Below are 12,375 nucleotides of genomic sequence, written 5' to 3' on the forward strand. Positions count from 1 at the left end.
CCCGAAAAATGTGTTTTTCAATTGAGAGTAATGCTTTTATAAACGTTTACAAATATCTTAAACATATAGACTGATTAAGTTATTAGTCCTACAAAAGATTAATCAATAACTCAATATAAGTGATACGTTTGGGTATTTAATAAGACAAACAAAATGTTTAACAAACAAACAAATGATAATACAACCACATATATCAAATAAAACTTAATTTATGCCTCAAACACATCATAGAAAATCATCTGAAAATAAATACTGTACATGTTTACAGAGAGCAGAGGGCAGGGAGCAGGGAGCAGAGGGCAGGGAGCAGAGAGCAGAGGGCAGGGAGCAGAGGGCAAGGAGCAGAGGGCAGGGAGCGGGGAGCAGAGGGCAAGGAGCAGAGGGCAGGGAGCAGGTAGCAGAGGGCAGGGAGCAGAGGGCAGGGAGCAGGTAGCAGAGGGCAAGGAGCAGGTAGCAGAGGGCAAGGAGCAGAGGGCAGGGAGCAGAGGGCAGGGAGCAGGTAGCAGAGGGCAAGGAGCAGAGGGCAGGGAGCAGGGAGCAGAGGGCAGGGAGCAGGTAGCAGAGGGCAAGGAGCAGAGGGCAGCGAGCAGGTAGCAGAGGGCAGGGAGCAGGTAGCAGAGGGCAAGGAGCAGAGGGCAGGGAGCAGAGGGCAGGGAGCAGGTAGCAGAGGGCAAGGAGCAGAGGACAGGGAGCAGGGAGCAGGGAGCAGAGGGCAGGGAGCAGGTAGCAGAGGGCAAGGAGCAGAGGGCAGGGAGCAGAGGGCAGGGAGCAGGTAGCAGAGGGCAAGGAGCAGAGGGCAGGGAGCAAGGAGCAGAGGGCAGGGAGCAGGTAGCAGAGGGCAAGGAGCAGAGGGCAGGGAGCAGAAGGCAGGGAGCAGGTAGCAGAGGGAAAGGGGCAGAGGGCAGGGAGCAGAGGGCAGGGAGCAGAGGGCAGGGAGCAGAGGACAGGGAGCAGGGAGCAGAGGGCAAGGAGCAGAGGGCAGGGAGCAGGGAGCAGGTAGCAGAGGGAAAGGAGCAGAGGGCAGGGAGCAGTGGGCAGGGAGCAAGTAGCAGAGGGAAAGGAGCAGAGGGAAAGGAGCAGAGGGCAGGGAGCAGGTAGCAGACGGAAAGGAGCAGAGGGAAAGGAGCAGAGGGAGGGGGCAGGTAGCAGAGGGAAAGGAGCAGAGGGAAAGGAGCAGAGGGCAGGGAGCAGAGGGCAGGGAGCAGGGAGCAGAGGGCAGGGAGCAGAGGGCAGGGAGCAGGGAGCAGGGAGCAGAGGGCAAGGAGCAGGGAGCAGAGGGCAGGGAGCAGAGGGCATTGAGCAGAGGGCAGGGAGCAGAGGGCAGGGAGCAGAGGGCAGGGAGCAGAGGGCAGGGAGCAGAGGGCAGGGAGCAGAAGACAATATGAGGATCTTATATCTCTTTCATTTCAACATGCCTTTTATTGACAATATCTTCGTCAGGTCTCCTTTATAAACTAAATTCAGTTCATAATTAAATAATTTAAAGTTATTTTTCATTTGTGTAAAATACAATTTCAATATGGAAGCAAATCATCCAAATATATTACTTTATTTTAAAAGGTAAATGTCAATGTACAGTCTCCTATATTGGTTCAGAAGACATCCCACCATCTTGAAAACAACTGTCATTCTTTCATGTTCAAGTGGATTGTTGTTTTCTTTTACTTAAAAAATACCAATACCTCTGTCTGTCTCTCTGTCGCTCTCCATAACTAGTGTTTTAACGTGGAAAGGGAAACAATACATTATACACTACAGAGAATAAACTGTACCAATTCAATGCTCTGTACATTATTGCATCAGAAAGCCACAACATATTGCAGCATCGTTTAAAACTAGGGATATTACATAGATATAAATGAAAGGCCCATGGTAACCCTGCCAAACAACAGGGTGATGCAAACAGGTTAACATCAGTTGAATTTCAATTCAGTCAATTCAGTCAGCAAACTGAAATGAACTGAAGTTTAATTCCTGAATTCACGGTTTTGAAATGGAACAGACCTCATCCCTGGATACAAATGATGAACACTAATAGATTCTACCCTTCCTCTTAGAAAATAGTGACCGATGATTACATAATATACTGCAGAAACAAAGTACTGTAAGGGTCTAATCCTGACTTGAGCTCTGCACACTTAACTAACATGTTCTTGAAGAGACTTGAAGTCTCCTGTTGACATCAATGCATCTCAAGTTAAGATTCGGCCCTTATTAAGAAACCAAGAGAATGGTTTCTCTCTCTGAAGTGGGGACAATGAGAACACTGTTACTAAATAATTTGTTACTATGGCTATCTACTGTAAGTTGCTGCATCAGAAGTAAAGTAAACCAATAATACAGACTGTTTGATGATAAGAAGAGTTGTGGTGTAGAGATTCAGCTTATTGACTTACATAATACAGACAGAATAGAGACCAAAACTGCATTACTGTGTTACAGTCACTGACATCAAGCAACAACTGAAACATTTGACTGATTTCACACTACTGGGCCAGACCAAGCAGATCCAAGCTATACTGCTCGGGTCTGGTTATGCATCTACCGTAGTTGCTGGAACCGTGCTGGAAAGGACAATGTGAGAAGAAAATATTCAAGCCAGCTCAGTATGGTTCAGGTCGGCTCTATAGTGTGGATCAGGTATGACTGTCCTTCTGTCTGGGGGCTGTTATGATAAACACTGTCAAACACACGCAGCTAGAACTGTCCATTAATTTAATCAAATAGGAAGACTATGGGTATTCAAGTCATTCAGGAAGCAGTTTGATTCTCTTTATTATACCACAAGAATCCAATACTTAGACCCTCAGTGGTCTTAGCGGGCCCACTGAACCTCTGTGCTTCATGCCTCAGGGCAATGCACGCAGCCAGAGAAAGGTAAACAAGTTCAATCAAATAAATACACTGTTGTTTGTTGAAGCTTCGCAGTGCAGTAGTCCTCTCAGTTCAGTGCATTGGGTGGGTATTGTATGTAATAGGACATCATCCAGTATGCAGTGCACTCACTGCTCCACAAGGTCAGAGGTCCCCTGGTTCTCTGCTCATGACAGTTTCCCTCCGTGTTGCCTCTGGTGCCCTCTCTACCGATACACTGGGTCGTGTTCATTAGGGTACACCGTAAGCAAAATATTTTCGCAATGGGAGACAAAAACAAGCATTTCTTATTGGACGAGCTCAGATAGTACCTCACCGTTTTGCTCAGTTTCCTCCCCATTGCACTCAGGCTCTGTCCATTTTCTTCCATTCCCTGCCTACTGAACACGACCCCTGTGTCAAAACCCAGGAATCAATATGGGGTGAAGAGGATAGAGCCGGTGGTGGGCCGGACTGGCCCTGGAGCAGCCCGGAGGAAGGAGGGCATGCAGCCTGGCAGGCCAGCAGTCTGAAAGATGGAGGCGTTGGGCCGCGGATGCAGGGAGATGGAGGGGAGGGTGGTGGGGCAGAAGGGGTTAGAGAGAAACGTAGCAGGGGAGATAGGCTTCACCAGGTCCTTCTGAAGAGCCAGCTTGGCCTGGAGGAGAGGAGAGGACAAAGGTTTAATGAGGGAGCAAATCTATTTCTAAAGTAATTATTCTTATTGATTAGCTACAAAAAAAACAAGCTATTATTTTCCATGAGCACGAAGGCGTCTTTAAACCCACTGATGCATAAATAGTTTTAAGAAACTGCCAATAAATGTCTTAACTATTAATCCCTGAAGTCTAAGCAACGGTTCCTGCGAGGCTTTGATTAGAAACATAGAAGATACATACGGCCAGGACTGTGGAGCTGCGTTGTTGTTTGTTGTAAGGGCTGTATTTGGGCTTCATCGGTTTCCCAGCTACTCTGTCCTTGTGCCTTCTGCTGGAGATGTGCTAAGAAAATATAACAACAAAAATCAGTGATGTTACTATGGCTGAATCCCATGGGCCCTGGTCAAAAGCAGTACACTAGGAAGGTTAAAGGGTGCCATTTGGGACACATTATGTTGAGCCAATATTAACACGCTTGTAAGGTCCCTTCGAGACAACAAGCACGGTATACAAATGCCTGTCATGAGAGACTACCTGTTTGAGCTGTATTTCTGAGTTGACGTGGACATCACAGATCTCACAATGGAACGTTTTGTTCTGTAGTCCGGAACCTTTTAGCACGTTGGTGGCCTGTACTTTGAGCTTCGAGCCTGGTCTGGGATAGGCCTTAATTGGACCTGCTCCATTCCTCGCCTCAAGCATAGTTTTGTGCTTGGAACCTTCAGGGGACAAAATAAATGGCAAAAACATAATTTAGTACATTGAGCAGTGAAAATAACCATAGGTAAAACATAAAAAGAACAACATCTAATTTGTTAGGATTAAATGTAAACCAGCTTTTGTTTTCGCATCCAAAATTCATATTGGTCAGCTTGAGTTCCAACTGTTTTTTTTTCTGACCTGGGTATGACATCTGACCCCGCTATAACTACATAACAACGTACATGTCAATGTTAGCTTACATAACAAACATCTGACATATTGTGCCCTTCTGCTTTCAAAGCAATTAAAAAAAAAAAAAAAGGTCAATATGGCGTCTATTGTGATGTTGTGGTCAAGTTGTATACTCGTTGTATAAATATGTTCTGGAAACGTTTTGTTGTCTTTTTAACAACCAGAAAAAATATGTCCATATAACAACCAAAATATGACATATTTCCCATGACGTCTTGATATCTTCATGACAAAAACCTCTTTACCTTGTAACAGAGTGTTGACCTTGTAAAACCAGTTTACAACCAAATTATTACAATGTGTAGTATACACTGTTTAGGGAGAGTGCTGCGTGAAGGTATTTGTGGACACACCTATGTTGTGGGCCTCCAGCTGCGACAGAGAGTTGACGGCCACTTTGCACAGCGAACAATACAGGAGCTTTTTGGCTTTTTCCTCCTCCGACTCTGGCGTGGGCTGAGTTCCTGTAGCAGCAGCAGTGGTGGGGGACACGAGCCCTGGCTTGGTGCTGCTGCCGCCACTGCTGCTAGTCTTCATAACATGCCCCTGTAGTTGTGCTGGCGTAGCTGATGGGGGGCTGGCAGGCGTGGGATCACACAGGACGGGATTACAGGGGCTGTAGACAGACATGTCCATTGATGCTGCCAGGGAGGAGGAGGTGGAGATGATGGGGACGAAATCATTTGGAGAAGCAAAGGTTTTATCCGCCTCACTGGGAGGCACAGTGATTTGCTCTGAGATCAAGAAAGAGGGAGGGAGGGAGGGAGGGGGGGTAGAGAGAGACACACAACATCTGACAGTTAGTCCGGGAGCGCTATGGAATATTACAACTTTTAGTGACACATTTCTGCATATTTTCATTTTGGTGCATTGTGTAAGAGTCTGATCCCTGGAGGAGGGAGAGTTCCTTTTCACACAGCAGCAGCTCAGTAGCAGTAGAAGCAGGACTGAGCTTTTGGGCAGTGTTTTCTGTACCCCTATCTGCGTGTGTGTGTGTGTGTACATGTGCGTACTGTACGTGTGTGTGTGTCCATGTGTCCCTGTGTCTATGTTACAGAGCCTAGTCATCAAAACTCTTGCCCCCCCCCCCCCTATTGTGACACTTTACCTCCACCCACTCATAACTATGTTGTACCACAACACCATGGAGGACAGGGCCACAAGGCAAGGCTGCCTGAACCAACACCCACACCCCCACACGATCCCTCCACCCTTCTACCATGCCACCCTTACACCTCTTCCCACACGCCACACCCACCCTCCAAACCCATGATCCAACACCCTGCATTAGGAACCCTGCACGTAGCTTTCTATGAATGTCATTCTGCATTCCTCTTCTGAGAATAGTGTGCACTTTACAATGGCTGACTCTATGACATCTAAAAGCTACACGTTACTACACTGGTCTATATTTGTTTGAAACTTCAGTAAGCCTAGCTTCATTAAGCCTAGCTTCATTAAGTCTGATTTCCACAAAAAGTCTTCTATGTACTCTTTGAAGCTAGTTTGTAAACTTAACACCAAATATCCTAAGATAAGATTATCAAATACATTTGGGTCGAAATGTCTATCTGCACTAGAGGGCGACCGATTAATCGGAATGGCCGATTAATTAGGGCCGATTTCAAGTTTTCATAACAATCGGAAATCTGTATTTTTGGACACCGATTTGGCCAATTCATTTATAATTTTTTTACACCTTTATTTATCCTTTATTTAACTAGGCAAACCAGTTAAGAACACATTCTTATTTTCAATGACGGCCTGGGTTAACTGCCTTGTTCAGGGGCAGAATGACGATTTTTACCTTGTCAGCTCGGGGATTCAATCTTGCAACCTTACAGTTAACTAGTCCAACGCTCTAACCACCTGATTACATTGCACTCCACGAGGAGACTGCCTGTTACGCGAATGCAGTAAGAAGCCAAAGTAAGTCGCTAGCTAGCATTAAACTTATCTTATACAAAACAATCAATCAATCATAATCACTAGTTAACTACACATGGTTGATGATATTACTAGTCTATCTAGTGTCCTGCGTTGCATACAATCGATGCGGTGCGTATTCGCGAAAAAGGACTGTGTTGCTCCAACGTGTACCTAACCATAAACATCAATGCCTTTCTCAAAATCAATACACAAGTATATATTTTTAAACCTGCATATTTAGTTAATATTGCCTGCTAACCTCGCTCGTTGTGAACTGTGAAGACTATTTCTTCCTAACAAAGACAGCCAACTTCGCCAAACGGAGAATGATTTAACAAAAGCACATTTGCGAAAAAAGCACAATCGTTGCACGACTGTACCTAACCATAAACATCAATGCATTTCTTAAAATCAATACACAGAACCTGCATATTTAGCTAAAAGAAATCCAGGTTAGCAGGCAATATTAACCAGGTGAAATTGTGTCACTTCTCTTGCGTTCATTGCACGCAGAGCCAGGGTATATGCAACAGTGTGGGCCGCCTAATTTGCCAGAATTGTACGTAATTATGAAATAACATTAAAGGTTGTGCAATGTAACAGGAATATTTAGACTTATGGATGCCACCCGTTAGATAAAATACGGACCGGTTCCGTATTTCACTGAAAGAATAAACGTCTTGTTTTCGAGATGATAGTTTCCGGATTCGACCATATTAATGACCTAAGGCTTGTATTTCTGTGTGTTATCATGTTATAATTAAGTCTATGATTTGATAGAGCAGTCTGACTGAGCGATGGTAGGCACCAGCAGTCTCGTAAGCATTCATTTAAACAGCACTTTTGTGCGTTTTGCCAACAGCTCGTCGCTGTGCTTCAAGCATTGAGCTGTTTATGACGTCAAGCCTATCAACTCCCGAGATTAGGCTGGTGTAACCGATGTGAAATGGCTAGCTAGTTAGCGGGGTGCGCGCTAATAGCGTTTCAAACGTCACTCGCTCTGAGACTTGGAGTGGTTGTTCCCCTTGCTCTGCAAGGGCCGCGGCTTTTGTGGAGAGATGAGTAACGCTGCTTCTAGGGTGGCTGTTGTCTATGTGTTCCTGGTTCGAGCCCAGGTAGGGGCGAGGAGAGGGACGTAAGCTATACTGTTACACTGCCAATACTAAAGTGCCTATAAGAACATCCAATAGTCAAAGGTATATGAAATACAAATCGTATAGAGAGAAATTGTCCTATAATTCTTATAATAACTACAACCGAAAACTTCTTACCTGGGAATATTGAAGACTCCTGTTAAAAGGAACCACCAGCGTTCATATGTTCTCATGTTCTGAGCAAGGAACTTAAATGTTAGCTTTTTTACATGGCACATATTGCACTTTTACTTTCTTCTCCAACACTTTGTTTTTGCATTATTTAAACCAAATTGAACATGTTTCATTTTATTTGAGGCTAAATTGATATTATTGCTGTATTATATTAAGTTAAAATAAGTGTTAATTCAGTATTGTTGTAATTGTCATTATTACAATTTTTTTTTTTTTTTTAAATCGGACGATTAATCAGAATCAGCTTTTTTGGATTCTCCAATAATCCGTAGCGGTATCGGCGTTGAAAAATCATAATCGGTCGACCTCTAATCTGCACCAACTGGGTCCAACTGGGTCTACAGCGCAGGAGCTAACGAGGGATCCCAAAGCAACATTGATCAGAAATACAGTGTAGACATTGTTAATGTTGTAAATTAATATTGTAGCTGGAATTGATTTTTAATGGAATATCTTCATAGGCGTACAGAGGCCCATTATCAGCAACCATTACTCCTGTGTTCCAATGGCACGTTGTGTTAGCTAATCCAAGTTAATCGTTTTAAAAGGCTAATTGATCATTAGAAAACCCTTTTGCAATTATGTTAGCAGAGCTGAAAACTGTTAAGGGAATTAAAGAATAAAGAATAAAGAATAAATAAAACTGGCCTTTTTTTAGACTAGTTGAGTATCTGGAGCATCAGCATTTGTGGGTTAAATTACAGGCTCAAAATGGCTAGAAACAAATAACTTTCTTCTGAAACCTATCAGTCTATTCTTGTTCTGAGAAATGAAGGCTATTCCATGTGAGAAATTGCCAAGAAACTGAAGATCTCGTACAACGCTGTGTACTACTCCCTTCACAAACAGCACAAACTGTCTCTAACCAGAATAGAAAACGGAGTGGGAGGCCCTGGTGCAAAACTGAGCAAGAAGATAAGTACATTAGAGTGTCTAGTTTGAGAAACAGATGCCTCACAGGTCCTCAACAGGCAGCTTAATTAAATAGTACCCGCAAAACACCTGTCTCAACTTCAACAGTGAAAAGTAGACTCCGGGATGCTGACCTTCTAGGCAGAGATGAAAAAAAAATGCTGTATCTCAGACTGGCCAATAAAAAGAAAATATTAAGATGGGAAAAAGAACACAGACACTGGACAGAGGAACTCTGCCTAGAAGGCCAGCATACTGGAGCCACCTCTTCACTGTTGACGTTGAGACTGGTGTTTTGCGGGTACTATTTAATGATGCTGCCAGTTTTAAGAGAGATTTAAAAAACACCAGGAATTCAACAAAAATATACAGTATACACTACCGTTCAAAAGTTAGGGGTCGCTTAGAAATGTCCTTGTTTTTTAAAGAAAAGCAAAAAAAATTGCCCATTAAAATAACATCAAATTGATCAGAAATACAGCGTAGACATTGTTAATGTTGTATATGACTATAATTGACTATTGTTGCCGACCCCTGATTTAGTTCTTCAACTCTCTCTAGTTAAACTGAATCTGACTTCAGCCTCTTTGTTTGCCAGAAACCCAGTGAGGTCAACAACAGCATCCCTCCAACAGAGAGTGGGCCTGCATCCCAAATGGTACCCTATTCCCATGTACTGAACTGCTTTTGACCAAGGCCCATATGGCTCAGGTGAAATGTAGTAAACTACATAAGGAATAGGGTGCCATTTGGGACGCAACGTGGGTCTAAACAGAGGCTTGTATTAATATGGCACCATGGCAGCGACGATCAGAGAGAAGAGAACCATCCCAGACATCCAACTAGATAGTCTGTGACACGCACTGTGTGAAAAGACACAGACTGTGTCCCACATGGCACCCTATTCCCTATGCAGTGCACTACATAGGGCTCTCGTCAAAAGTAGTGCACTACAGTGCATTCGGAAAGTATTCAGACCCCTTAACGTTTTCCACATTTTGTTAGGTTACAGCCTTATTCTGAAATTGATGAAATTGTTTCCCCCCCTCATCAATCTAAACACAATACCCCATAATCACAAAGAAAAAACAGGTTTTTAGACATTTTAGCAAAACAAAAGGTGAAATATCACATTTACATAAGTATTCAGACCCTTTACTCAGTACATTGCTGAATCAAATCAAATCAAATTTTATTGGTCACACACACGTGTTTAGCAGATGTTATTGCGAGTGTAGTGAAATTCTTGTGCTTCTTGTTCTGACAGTGCTGGAATATCTAACAAGTAATATCGAACAATTTCACAACAACTACCTACTACACACAAATCTAGGGTAAAGGAATGGAATAAGAATATATTCATATGTGGATGAGCAATGTCAGAGCAGCATAGGCTAAGATGAAATAGATAGTATAGAATACAGTATATACATATGAGATGAGTAATGCAAGATATGCAAACATTATTAAAGTGACATTATTAAAATGACAAGTGTTCCATTTATTAAAAGTGGCCAATGATTTCAAGTCTGTAGGCAGCAATCTCTCTGTGCTAGTGACGACTATTTAACAGTCTGATGGACTTGAGATAGAAGCTGTTTTTCAGTCTCTCGGTCCCAGCTTCGATTGGATTTTCAGGTCTCTCCAAAGATATTCGATTGGGTTTAAGTCTGGGCTGTGTGCTTAGGGTCGTTGTCCTGTTGGAAGGTGAACCTTCGCCCCAGTCTGAGGTCCTGAGCACTCTGGGGCTCGTTTTCATCAAGGATCTCTCTGTACTTTGCTTCATTCATCTTCCCTCGGTCCTGACTAGTCTTCCAGTCCCTGCCCCTGAAAAACATCCCCATAGCATGATGCTGCCACCACCATGCTTCACCGTAGGGATGGTGCCAGGTTTCCTCCACAAGTGACGCTTGGCATTCAGGCCAAAGAGTTCAATCTTGGTTTCATTAGACCAGATCATCTTGTTTCTCATGGTCTGAGAGTCCTTTAGGTGCCTTTTGGCAAACTCCAAGCAGGCTGTCATGTGCCTTTTACCGAGGAGTGGCTTCCGTCTGGCGACTGGATCATAAAGGCCTGATTTGTGGAGTGCTGCAGAGATGGTTGTCCTTCTGGAAGGTTCTCTCATCTCCACAGCGGAACTCTGAAGCTCTATCAGAGTGAGCATCGGGTTCTTGGTCACCTCCCTGACCAAGGCCCTTCTCCCCGATTGCTCAGCGGCCAGCTCTAGGAAGATTCTTGGTGGTTCCAAACTTCTTCCATTTGAGAATGATGGAGGCCACTGTGTTCTTGGGGACCTTCAATGCTGCAGACAGTTTTTGGTACCCTTCCTCAGATCTGTGCTTCGACACAATCCTGTCTCGGAGCTCTACGGACAATTCCTTCAACCTCATGGCTTGGTTTTTGCTATGACATGCACTGTCAACTGCGGGACCTTATATAGACAGGTGTGTGCCTTTCCAAATCATGTCCAATCAATTGAATTTACCACAGGTGGACTCCAATAAAGTTCTAGAAACATATCAAGGATGATCAATGGAAACATGATGCACCTGAGCTCAATTTCGAGTCTCATAGCGAAGGGTCAAAATACTTATGTAAATAAGTATATATATTTTTCTTGCTTTATCATTATGGGGTATTGTGTGTAGATTGATGAGGAAAAACATGAATTTAATAATTTAATAATAAGGCTGTGACGTTATAATATGTGGAAAAAGGGAAGGGGTCTGAATACTTTCCGAATGCACTGTATATAGGAAAAAAGGTGCCATGGCATGCAGACAAAGAATACTAACGAGTAGCATCGCTGGCTCATTATATTTTACATTTACATTTTAGTCATCTAGCAGACGCTCTAATCCAGAGTGACTTATAATTAGTGCATTCATCTTAATATAGCTAGGTGAGATAACCCATATCACAGTCATTGTAAGTTAATTTTTCCTTTCCAGTAAAGTCAGTGCTGGTACGTTAAAGAACTTCTACCTAATCTCTGAAGATGTAACTCTACATTAGAGGGCTGAGCAGCGAGTTTCTGTCTGCGTCCCAAATGGCACCTTATCACCAATACAGAGCACTACTTTTGACCATGGGATGAAATTTCTGAAGCCCTCTAACCTTCTGCTGGGCTCTCCTCAGGTGTGAGGCCAGATAGTGTGACTTTTTAAAAATAAAGACTCAACAGAAATAACTGCAAATGTACATTTTACAACAGTTTGCTTCGAATTTGAAGCTTTCTTTTCTTCCTTGGTTGGTAACATGCTTACCATACATCTGGTATATTCTGACTATATTCACCTATACAAGACTGAAGACTGAAGCATGGAGAGGAATGGATGATATACAAAACGGAAGCATGAGAGGAATGGATGACATACAAGACTGAAGCATGGAGAGGAATGGATGACAAACAAGACTGAAGCATGGAGAGGAATGGATGACAAACAAAACTGAAGCAGGGAGAGGAATGGATGACATACAAGACTGAAGCATGGAGAGGAATGGATGACATACAAGACTGAAGCATGGAGAGGAATGGATGACATACAAGACTGAAGCATGGAGAGGAATGGATGACATATAAAAATGAAGCATGGAGAGGAATGGATGACAAACAAGACTGAAGCAGGGAGAGGAATGGATGACATATAAGAATGAAGCATGGAGAGGAATGGATGACATTCAAGAATGAAGCATGGAGAGGAATGGATGACAAACAAGACTGAAGCATGGAGAGGAAT

The 12,375-nt window shown here is 43.4% G+C and overlaps 1 protein-coding gene across 3 annotated transcripts in view; it reads right to left on the reverse strand.

Moving 5' to 3' along the window:
* Window positions 1-1,489: 1,489 nt before the first annotated feature.
* LOC110520312 (zinc finger protein 385B) overlaps window positions 1,490-12,375 on the reverse strand; it is a 125,601-nt gene continuing 114,715 nt past the window's right edge. For all 3 annotated transcript variants that reach the window (XM_036974819.2, XM_090230082.1, XM_090230081.1), the window contains exons 5-8: window positions 4,820-5,200; window positions 4,047-4,231; window positions 3,753-3,854; window positions 1,490-3,511 (exon numbers count right to left, since the gene is read on the reverse strand). In XM_036974819.2, the coding sequence (XP_036830714.2) occupies window positions 3,287-3,511; window positions 3,753-3,854; window positions 4,047-4,231; window positions 4,820-5,200 (893 nt within the window). In that variant the 3' untranslated portion in view covers window positions 1,490-3,286. The remainder of the gene's footprint in view (window positions 3,512-3,752; window positions 3,855-4,046; window positions 4,232-4,819; window positions 5,201-12,375) is intronic.

The sequence above is a fragment of the Oncorhynchus mykiss genome, chromosome 3, assembly GCF_057628025.1.
Source record: "Oncorhynchus mykiss isolate SJ-2025 chromosome 3, ASM5762802v1, whole genome shotgun sequence".
NCBI lineage: Eukaryota > Metazoa > Chordata > Actinopteri > Salmoniformes > Salmonidae > Oncorhynchus > Oncorhynchus mykiss.